The sequence below is a fragment of the Carcharodon carcharias genome, chromosome 9, assembly GCF_017639515.1.
Source record: "Carcharodon carcharias isolate sCarCar2 chromosome 9, sCarCar2.pri, whole genome shotgun sequence".
Lineage (NCBI taxonomy): Eukaryota > Metazoa > Chordata > Chondrichthyes > Lamniformes > Lamnidae > Carcharodon > Carcharodon carcharias.
This window is the reverse complement of record NC_054475.1, coordinates 4439639-4451643: the sequence shown is the minus strand read 5'-3', so window position 1 is coordinate 4451643 and position 12005 is coordinate 4439639. Positions and strand designations below refer to the sequence as shown.

Below are 12005 nucleotides of genomic sequence, written 5' to 3'. Positions count from 1 at the left end.
TAGGTAGATCAGGAGTTTCTCATGTATCGGTGCAGACTCGATGGGCCAAAGGGCCTCTTCTGCACTGTGATTCTGTGATTCTGTGATTCTGTAATTCTGTGATTCTATGGGCTTCTCCCATTTGGTCTTTGTGTGCTCATTTTTTCCTGCAGAAACACTTCTGGTTCGAATTGAGAGCTTAGCGGGCCCTCAAGATTTATCTCTCCCAGCCAGCTTCTTCCAAAGAAACTCGGTCCCCTGCTCTGACATTACAAATAGGGGTCATTTTGCCGATGTTCCTCATACTGCACCTTGAATTATCATACCCTTTTCATATTTATTTCTTCACCGACGTATGTCCTCAGCTTTGTGTCCGAAACTTCTAACTTCAAAGGATGGGTTCCTTTATTCAGATATCTAAATGTATGCTCTCTAATGATGGACATCACCGCTCCTGTATCCATTCCCATCTTAATGGGTTGTCCGTTAACTGTAACGATTAGTTGGATTGGCTCGGTTCTACCCTCTGTGATTCTATATAATGAATGGATGTCTGATTCTATTTCTTCTGCATCTTGTAGATAGTATGCAACAGAGCCACAGTGCGCAGATGTTGGAGAGAGTGTCTTCCATGGTGTTTGGCTCATCTGGTTAGCACATCAATGGATTCCCAAAATTTGTATCAATTCATCACTATCCTTAAATAAGAACTATGGTGATAAAAAACAACATACACATGACATTGTAGCAGCAACATTCACAGCCAACCTGTGTATTTCTGACCCTTACATATCAGAAAAGAAAATCTGAAAGCACATGTGATCTCATTACATGAATCACCAAAATTTAAGCAACAATTTATTACAGATTGCAACGTCCTTTTTTTCCTAATGGTGTCAACATGCTATGAATTTTGGGACGAATGCCCATTCAATGGGTGCTTCACAGAGCAGTCAACTGACATTATACAAAAATAAGCTCAATGTCATCCTGACACAAATTCATTGCTTATCAGTCTCTGAGGCTATATGTTCAAATTACAACACCCAAGTAATTAGACGAATCATTTATCATCAATTTGTAAATAGAATTTTAATATCTTTATCAGTTATAATTGTATTAATAAAAGCCATTGCTATTTAATAATGTGACAAATTGTAATTTGGGGGTTTGGGGTAACTTAAATTGGCAGCCATATCTGCTTTTCCAACAAGGTCATCATGTTTGATATCTACCAATTATGGAAAAGCTCTTAACAGCCTAATCTGTTATACACATCAAAAGACGATGGAAAGGATTGATTCGGACCACTATAAAAGCAGCAACAACTAGAACCCATTTGCAGGAGCATCTGATATTTCCCTTTTGGAGTCATTTCACTACACCAAGGGACAAAGATGAAGTGGTTGCTCTTTGCACTAGCTTGCATTCAGCTCTCTGAATGTTTAGTCAGTTAAGAACATTTGATCGGAGTCTTGGTTCTAAAGTTAGATATGATATGACTGTTTCCTCACAGATGGAAGATGATAATGCCATCAATATGTTTTGAGTTTGCCTTGAACATTTCAATTCTGAATCTCTCATCTGCCACGAGGAACATAGGAACAGGAATAGGCCATTGAGCCCCTCAAGATTGTTCTGTCAGACAGTGAGATCACGGATGATCCTTCGACCTAACTCCATATTTTTACCTATATCTCTTAATACTTTTGGATAATAAAACTCTCTTAATCTCAGGTTTAAAATTTACAATTGACCTAGCACCAATTGCCACTTGTGAAAAAGAGTTCCAAATTTCTACCGCCCTTTGTGTGTAGAAGTGGTTCTTAATTTCACTCCTGACAGGTTTGGCTCTAATCTTTAAATTAGCCCCTTAGTCCTTGACTTCCCAAAGAGCAGAAATTATTTCTCCCTATCTAACCTGTCTGTTCTCCTTAATATCTTGAAAACTTTGATCAAATTGCCTCTTAATCTTTTAAATTCTAGGGAATACAACAATGGTTTGTGTAATGTCCCCTTAACTCTTGGAATGCAGGTATCATTCTGGTAAATCTATGCTGCACTCCCTCCAAGGCTAATATATCCTTCCATAGGTGTGGTGTCTATATTACTCCAGGTGTGGCCTAACCAGGGATTTGTATAACTGAAGCATGTTTTGTACCTCCATGTATTCTAGTCCTCCAGATATAAAGGTCAGCACGCCATTAGCCTTTCTGATTATTTTCTGTACCTGCTCATGACAAGTTCATTATATTAACAATGCTTGTGTGCTTAATGGGCTGATTTGTCTTTGTGCCCAATCTTCCCGTCAATTTCCTGGTTGCATAGTAATAAAATGCCAGTGAAAGGTCAGAAAATTGGATGAGCAGGCTTCCATTAGCTTTTCCCTTAGTCCCTCATGCCTGGGGTGTTGCAGCCAACTGCATTTTGTGTACTAGATAGCATACACACTTTTCATATTGTAGCCTCAATAAGGCCCCAGGACACATGAGAATTACTTAGAATACCTATTATATTTGAGAAGATGCAAGTGGGCTTTTGCCATCAAAGTCCATTTTGAGTAGGTGGAAGGAACGTTCCCTGTGTAATTGGGCTCCTAAAGATGAATAGGATTGATTTTCTTTCTGCAACATTATAGTTTTTGCATTTCTAATAGATTGGCCAACATTGATGAAATTTGTCATGGGTATGGAATATTTTTGTGTGGGGAACTATTTTGCTGTCATTATTATGAGAAGTTTGTTTACCAATATCCACAAGAAAAAGCCTGAATATAGCAGACATTAAGTGAAGTGTCTATAGAACTTTCGCTGAACATGAATTGGAGAGAATGTGGGGATTCAGTGATAAATACTGCATTCTGAAAAGGAAAGAAAAATCCATTCCCAGTGCTCCACAAACAATCAGCATGCATCTCAATCCATGAAGCTGTTATTTAAACGGAAAGTGTCAGATACTGATAATCCCATCTTGGAAATAGTTGTGCTCATTATGGCCTAATCCTGCTCCTAATCTGTATGTTCTTTTGTGTGTATCCCTTCTTACATTAATCTCTGTTTTGTGTGTATGTTACTTTTGTTTATGAAACTGAACATAGCCTAAGTGCATGACACTGTAAGGTGTCGAGAAAAATGTAGAAGGACATATTTGCCCAAGTGTTGACCCTCTTTCACTCCTCTCCTTGCAGAGTGAAACTATTTAAGGGTAAATCTGTCCGCAATATCTTGGCGGAACGTGGTTTACTCGAAGATTTCCTGAAGAAACACCCATACAATCCCCTTTCCAAATTCCGTGGACCATCCCAGCAGGACTCATCAGGTTCAACAGAGCCACTAGTGAACTACCTGGATGTAAGTAATCTGTAGTGTTTTTAAGGAAGAGCAGCAAATAGAATAGAAATGGTCATCCTGATTGATTTGACGGCATTCTGCCCTTCATTAACCCTGCCACCGGTATCTGAAATCTAATAGTACAGCAAATAATGGTGGCAATCATTTTGCAATAGATATATTTTAGCACAGCGCTAAGAGAGTGTATGATTGAAACTGAAAATAGCCCCTTGCCATTCCAACATATTTTACTAAATGCTGATTTGCTCCCATTCCTCATTACGTAAACCAGTGGAATATTTGCCAAAAGTAGCCCTGTCGCCTTTAGAGATCTTTGTTAAGCATTTGAAAATCTAATTTGTTTTCAATAAACTGCAGGGGCAGTAAAATTGTAAAATGGATGCAAAATTCGTTCCCATTGTGGTTAGGTTAAACGCACTTCCTAAACTCAGCTTTTAGAAAACTCAATGCTTAAACACGTCGGATCTGTAACACATCTCTACTGTACTTTGTCTGAGATCCAGATCCATTTCTAATTTCACATCTTCCTTTTAATTTCCTGACAGCTGTCTTACTACGGAACAATCAGCATCGGGACTCCACCTCAGAGTTTCATTGTCGTCTTTGATACTGGCTCTTCAAACCTTTGGGTCCCATCGGGTTACTGCTCTAGTCCAGCATGCCGTAAGTAAATCTAGACCATAGAAGGAATTCTCGTAATGGCACATTTTGGTACACAGAACTTTGGAGGTGATGCAGTTAGTTCTTTTCAACTCCAATTTGCTTCAATATGATTTTATAATGCAATTGTTAAGCACTGAATTCCCACTTGGATTCGCTGTTGTGTAATTCACATAATTGGTTGCTTCAATTTCTTTAACCTTTGGATGATCAGGAGTAGTTTGTATCCAAAAGAAGGTGGGAGCTGGGTTGATTCAGGATCCAACTTTGTATGTTATAGCTTAGATCTCCAGGTCAGTAATCTAAAGCAGGACGTCCTGTGCCTCTTATTTTCTAAGCACATGGTGTTCATGACCTACTACTCGCTGAGTCATCAATGTTACAACCAACCAATGAAGTATTAGAAGGTTGTAAATAATTTCCACAGATCATCAAGTTTTTATTTCCAAATGAATGAAACTGGGTAAACAAAAAGGTTGCTATACGATAACTACCTCCTGAATTGACCTGGAGCTGGCAGACCTAAGTTATACCGTCTGCCCAGTATTAGTGTTGAAGCAGGGAGGGGGGAATGGGTTCTTATGGTAATCCTGTAGTTTTTTAGTCACCATTACTAATACTCACTTTTTGTTCCATTTTTGTTTGTAATTAATTAAATTTAAATTGCCCAGTTGTTGTGGTGGGATTTGATCACATCTCCACAACATTCGTCCAGGCCAAATTGTTGTTGTATTGAAATGAACACTGTAATCTAATGAAACTAACTGGATAAGATGTGCTTTTCTTGTAGGTGATCATCGCAAGTTTAATCCACAAGCGTCCTCAACATTTCGCCTTTCAAACAAGTACCTTTCTATCCAATATGGTACAGGCAGCATGACTGGTGTACTGGGATATGACACTGTCAGAGTAAGTCAAACTAGCTGATTTCCCATGACTGAGAGGCCCATAGAGAAGTCAGTGTTGCAGATTGTCATAGAGTTATAGAGGTCTACAGCATAGAAAAAGGTCCTTCGGCCCATCGAATCTGCACCAATGAAACAAGTACTAACTATGCTAATCCCATTTTACAGCACAAGGCCCATAGCCTTGTATGCTATGTCATCACAAGTGCACATCCAAATACTTCCTAAATGTTATGAGAGTTTCTGCCTCTACCACCCCTTCAGACAGAGAGTTCCAGGCTCCTACCACTCTCTGGGTGAATGAATTTGCCTAAATCTCCTGCCCCTTACCTTAAATCTATGACCACTGGTATTGATCCCTCCACCAAGGGGAAAAGTTCCTTTCTGTCTACCCTATATATGCCCCTCATAAGTTTTGTACACCTCAATCGTGTCCCCCCTCAATCTCCTCTGCTCCAGAGAAATTAATCCCAATCTATCTAATCTCTCCTCATGACTAAAACTCTCTAGCTCAGGCAGCACTCTGGTAAATCTCCTCTGCACTTTCTCTAGCGCAATCACATCCTTCCTGTGGCCTAACCAGTGTTTTATACAGTTCCAGCATAAACTCCCTGCCCTTATATTCTATGCCTTGACCAATAAAGGCAAGTATCCCATATGCCTTCTTAACCACCTCATCTGCCTGTCCTGCTCCCTTAAGGGACCAGTGGGCATGCACACCAAGTACTTCCCAGGGTCCTACCACTCATCATGTATTCCCGTGCTTTGTTTGTCCTGTCCAATTGCTTCACCTCACACTTATCCAGGTTAAATTCCATTTGCCACTGATCAGCCCTACTGACCAGCCTGGCTATATTGTCCTGTAACCTAAGGCTATCCTCCTCACTATTTACCACCCCACCAATTTCCATGTCATCCGTGAACATACTGATCAACCCTCCTACATTCAAGTCTAAATCGTTTATATATACCACAAACAGCAAGGGACCCAACACCGCTCCCTGTGGAACCTCACTAGACACAGGCTCCCAGTCACAAAAACACCCCTTGGCCATCACCCTCTGCTTCCTTGCACTCAGTCATTTCTGGATCCAATTTGCCAAGTTGCCTTGAATCCGAAGGACTCTTATCTTCGTTATCAGTCTCCCAAGCGGGACCTTATCAAAAGCCTTGCTGAAGTCCAAGTAGACTACGTCAAATGCATTGCCCTCATCTACACACCTGGTCACCTCTTCGAAAATTTCAATCAAATTGGACAGACATGACCTCCCCTTAACAAAACCACGCTGACTGTCCTTGATTAATCCCTGCCTCTCCAAGTGTAGATCAATTCTGTCCCTCAGAATTGCTTTCAATAGCTTCCCCACCACTGAGGTTAGACTAACAGGACTGTAGTTCCCTGGTTTATCCCTTCCTACCTTCTTGAATAACAGTACCACATTGTGTGCTATTATTAATTCTTTCACGGGGTGTGGCTGTTGTTGGCTGGGCCAGCATTTATTGCTCATCCCTAATTGCCCTTGAGAGTCTGACCAAGGATCTTCAAACCTCAAGAACAACTTCCGTCCCTTTGTATTTCATCATGCTTGTGTTAAAGGCTCACAATCCATCAGCTTTACTGATTCTTTTTTGTATCTGCCAACTGGCTTTTAACAATTTGTAATGTTGGGCTCCCGAGTCACTCTCCTCTACCATTCCTAATTTCTCACCATTTGGAAAATACTCTTTTACCTTCTGTCCAAAGTGAATGGCCTCACACGTACCCACATTGAACTCAGCATGCCCACTCACTTATTCTGGTTATGTTCCCTTGCGACAATGTGCTGCCGTCTGCACTGCTTCCTTTCCCTCCTAGCTCCATGTAACCTGCAGTCTAATACAACTCACAATTCCTTCATCTATCTATGGTGAAAAGATGAGGCTCCAGATCAGATTCCCGGAGAACACCACTTGTCACATTCCACCAGTCTGCGTACATATCCTGTATCTCCACTCTCTGCATCCTACTTCCCAACCAATTTCAAGCTAAAGTTAAAAGTCCACCACAAAAGTACGCCCTTGCTTTCCCTAATCTTCTCTTTTCTGGAACCTCATCCAATGCCTTTTGGATATCCTGATATACAACATCCATAGACCATACCTAATCTACCTTAAGGGTTAGCCCCTCAAAAGGTTCAACTTGTTTATACAGACATGACTTATCTTTAATAAAGTCACAATGGCTCTCTCTGATCAGCTGACACTTGTTTAAGCGTTAGGTCACTCTCGCCTTAGTTACAGATAGAAGTAGTAACTGAGTGCATTTCAGAAATAATTCATTGGCTGTAAAACATTCTGGGATATCTGAACGATATCTGAAGGTTCTACATAAGTAGCAGTTTCTTCTTTCTTTAATTTACAATCACTTTCTGGTCCACCTTTTTTTGGCAAAACATCCCCAAGATACTTTGGGGCCAGTGTAACAGCATCTATCTAGAATTGGCCAATTATGGGTGCACACCTGGCCCAAACAGTCAGAAACTCTGATGCCCAGCTGGTATTTTGGGAAAGGTTATCCAAGGTTCCCCTGACAGTCCTTCCATTTGTTGTGGAAGAAAAGCCACTTGAAGTACGGAGATGGTTAAAGTCAGAAAATCTTTATTTTGAGCAGGGAAGGGAAAGAGCTAAGCTATAGAATCTCTCAGAGAGCAGTTACAATAACACACATTTATACACAATACAGCTTCAGCTGGCTACATGGCCGAGTATATTTTGACTGCTCATGGACTTCAATGTGTCCCTGCAAAGCACATCACATCATAATCTCATAGTCAAGCAAGCTCATGGGAAAGTACGAAATGGAAAAAAATACAAAGCTTATCGGCTACAGTAACTTCATCTCTAACAAAACACATCCAGAAAAACAGGCCAAGTGTGTAAGCAAAAGATTATGGAAAAATACAGCAAAAGAAACAGCTTTCATAAGTATAAATCAAAGTGATCTTTTATCCCTTTAATTACCAAATTACATATCTTCCTCAGCCTCTGGAAGAAGAAGTGGTGTTCCAGAAAATGTTTAAAACATAATGTGTTTCTTCAATGGCTTGGACTGGTGGGGACCACATCTGCCCATTTGGAGACTGCAGTGACTCATCTCACTAGATGTGTTGGTGTCCAATGATGCACCACAGCCTGATTGAGACGTTGGACTGGGAACTTCTGGTGTAGGGAGTCTGTATCCTTGACTTCACACACCCGAAGGCATTCACCTAGCAACGGGCAGGAGGGGGTTCAACACCTTGCAACGGCAATTTGGAATAGCAGAGACCAAGAAACTGGCACAACCACAATGTGTTCATTACTACCAGGCCTATGTTACTTGACCTTCTGACAGGATGACCTACTGTAAAATATTTAAACAGTTTTCTTTTCAATTAGGTATCCAACATTGATATCACCCAACAAGAATTTGGTTTAAGCATCACTGAGCCTGGCAGCTTTCTTTATTATGCTGAATTTGATGGAATTCTGGGATTGGGATATGCAGATTATGCCATTGCAGGTGCCACAACTGTTTTCGAAAACATGATGTCTGAGCATCTGGTGGAGCAATTTATGTTTGCTTTTTATCTGACCAGGTGAAGTATAATGTTCACGACCCCCAAATTTATCTCTTCATAACAAACACCCAACAAAATCTACACAAACATTGCCTTTGCTTTCCATTTTCTCTTTATCAACACCATTAATGTTATCAGCTGGATTTTTCTCTGGCATAATTCTGTAGGTGACACAGTGTTGGGAAATTAAGCAAGATAAGGATTGGAGGCCCGTAGTCAGATCACCATCCCCATCTGCACCAGAGCAAAGTGTCTTCCAGCTCCCCCTGCCCCATCTGACACGGGGTCTTAGTCACTTGACTGTTGACCACTCAATGCATTTAAATGATGGTAGGGGACAGGGTGAGGGAAACCAGCCAATTTCCCTCTGTTCTGCTTTAGGTATGGCCAACCTCAACCTGGAATCCAGGATATTGCAGCAATACATCATGCAGCAGAAGTAGGAAGCAACTATTAACTCTGTTAGGAGCGCAAAGGCTAGCAGTTGTCATCTCTACATCCCTTTAGGCTCCTCGCTTTTCCTGGAGGTCCCACAGCCCATGGAAAGCCTCTCTTCCATAAAAAAATTATTTTATGCCTTTGAATTTCTTTTCCCCTTTAAGAATCCTCTTCTGTTCTGTTCCAGATTTCCTACCTGGCTTGCACCAGCAGTCATTCTGGGAGTCCATCCTGCCAACTTAGACTGTGAACCTGCCCTAGCATTGATTCCAGCCCTGTAGACTTCAATGAACAGAATCGTAGAATTAGGCAGCACAGAAAGAGACCAATCGGCCCATTGTGCTTGTGCCAGCTCTTTCAGGGAACTATCCAATTAGCCCCACTCCTTTGCCGTTTCCCCATAACCCGTATTTTTTTCCCTTTTCAAGTATGAGTCCAATTCCCTTTTGCAAGTTACAACTGAATCTCTTTCCTTCTGCTCAGGCAGTTCATTCACAATCACAACAAACCAAACCTGATTAGATCACAATGTAAATATTTAAAACCATGGGGATTTACACTCTTCTGTTGTAGGATTTAGCTACATCCTACTATATAATTTTTATATTCTCTAGGATTTACAGCGCGCTTTCCTGCATCTTCACAGCTACTCTCAATCACGTTTTTGACAAAAGGCAATTAAGATATGATCTTCAAAAGGTGACAGAAATTGTGAACCTGCACACTTCCAGATTTAATTTCTTTTCACTTTTGATTTACAGACAGGATGGTGAGTCAGGAAGTGAAGTTGTATTTGGTGGATTTGATCCAAACCATTACACAGGTAACATTAACTGGGTTCCTGTCACTGTGGAAGGATACTGGCAAATCCTTGTGGACAGGTAAGTAAATGAACATTAAAAATGCTTATGTTCCAGAACAGAATTAAACTGCAAAGATGTTCTTTGTGCTGAGATCATTCATAATGATAAAAAGATTAAGTGTTGCACAGCATTTACTGGGCAGTTTAACATGATAGCATGTTAAAGAAAAATATTAGGCATTAGATTGGAAATGAATAATTCAGCGTTATTCAAATTCAGATCAAGAAAAGATCATTTAACCTTCAACTGTGCTCCATTGTGCTCTCATGGACTTCCACCCCATACCTCCTGATGATTCTCTACATCTTCCAAATCTACCAGATTAGAAGATCACACAGCATGATCAATATCTCTATAACCCTCAACCCCTACTCAACTGACATTGATCCAGCTCCTTATAATGACACCGTCCCCTATTCATGTTGGGGTTGCTGAAATGCAAGCCAACGGCATCTGCATTGGTGGAGCACTTTTCACTTATTGGAACAACCAAAGGCACAATGAAGATTGAAAAGTGGATGGAGCAGGTATTTAGGGAGTGATTAGAGGGAGGTAACTAAAAGCACAGTTAAGAAATTTACTTTTGAGGATGAGGAAAGTTTTGAAATAGAATTTTCAACAAAAAAAAGCTATCATGACTCTGGCACCATCAGCAAGTATAAGATGCACAGTAAATGGGAGATAAAGCGGACAGTGCATGCTGTTAGTGTTGGAGGAGATCACAATGATACAGTTAGGCAAGGCAGTGGAGGGACTTGAGCATCAAGAGGGAAACTTTGAAGCCAATACACTGGATGACTTCGAGTCAAATGCAAACCAGAAAAGTGAGAATCAAAATACACAAACCTGGCACAAGATTGCAAGACAAATAATATTTTAGAGTTGAGAGAATAATAAAAGTAGTGCAGCCGTATTAATAGATTCAAAAGCTCAATCAAAGTGTTATATTGTATATTTACTGAAAGTATAATGGCCAAATTCAATTTGGAAACCTTCTTGATATACGATGAATACATTCACATACATTAATCTCCATAAACAGTTGGCATTTAGATTTCTGAAAATGGTCACGTAATCATGAATGTCCTTTTCCTCCCTAGTGTAAAGGTCAACGGCCAGGTAGTGGCTTGTGAAAGCGGTTGTCAGGCCATTGTCGATACTGGCACCTCTCTGATTATTGGCCCTGTCTCACCGATCCAGAGAATTCAGCACGAGATTGGTGCAGAAGCACAACTTTATTCTGTGGTAACCTGCATTGTATTTTATCACAAGAAGTAGATGCTTTCATCTTAAATCTTTGAGGACACAAGGTCTTAAATACATTGTGCAGTTTTGGTCTCCTTATTTAAGGAAAGATGTAAATGCGTTGGAGGCGGTTCAGAGTAGGTTTACTAGATTAATACCTATAATGAGCAGGTTGTCTTATGAGGAAAGATTGGACAGACTGGGCTTGTTTCCATTGGAGTTTAGAAGAATGAGGGGTGACTTGATTGAAGTATACAAGACCCTGAATGGTCTTGACAAGGTGGATCTGGAAAGAGTGTTCCCTCTTGTGAGTGAGCCCAGAACTAGGGTTCATTGTTTTAAAATTGGGGGAATTGGAGAAAAAAAGTTTCTCTCAAAGGGTTTTGCAACTTTGGAACTCTCTGCCTCAGAAGATGGAGGAGGCAGCCTCATTGAATATTTTTAAGGCAGGGATAGATAGATAGATTCTTGTTAGGCAAGGGAATCAAAGGTTATCAGGAGTAGATGGGAATGTGGAATTCGAAACACAAACAGATCATTCATAATCTTATTGAATGGTGGAGCAGGCTCAAGGGATGAATGGCCTAGTCTTGCTCCCATTTCTTATGATCCCTAAATTAAAAGACGCTCAGGTGCATTCATTACAATAGTTTAAACTTATGCTAAAATTAAGGAAAGGCTCAGAGCAAACTGATAGTCAAGAATTCATTTTAAACATAAATGAAACCTGTGGTCCCAGATAATACCACTGTTAATCTATTGTTTCTCTGTTCTACAGCTTGGTGTGAACTGTCGTAACCTGCCCACAATGCCCTATGTGACTTTCACCATCAATGGAATTGACTACCACCTTTCCCCTGACCAATATGTGCTCCAGGTACGCTTTAAACCTTAGGCTGCCAGAATCTCCACAGCATTGTTCATCATCTCAGGGTGTCTGATATTTGTAAAGGTTTCAGTGCAATG

The 12005-nt window shown here is 40.5% G+C and overlaps 1 protein-coding gene across 1 annotated transcript in view; it reads left to right on the top strand.

The window, feature by feature from the left end:
* The window catches only part of LOC121281997 (pepsin A-like), a 16629-nt gene extending 4624 nt beyond the window's left edge, over window positions 1-12005 (top strand). The window contains exons 2-8 of the mRNA XM_041195314.1: window positions 3117-3329; window positions 3875-3992; window positions 4780-4898; window positions 8312-8511; window positions 9693-9812; window positions 10895-11039; window positions 11818-12005. Coding sequence (XP_041051248.1) covers window positions 3117-3329; window positions 3875-3992; window positions 4780-4898; window positions 8312-8511; window positions 9693-9812; window positions 10895-11039; window positions 11818-11934 — 1032 coding nt within the window. The 3' untranslated portion in view covers window positions 11935-12005. The remainder of the gene's footprint in view (window positions 1-3116; window positions 3330-3874; window positions 3993-4779; window positions 4899-8311; window positions 8512-9692; window positions 9813-10894; window positions 11040-11817) is intronic.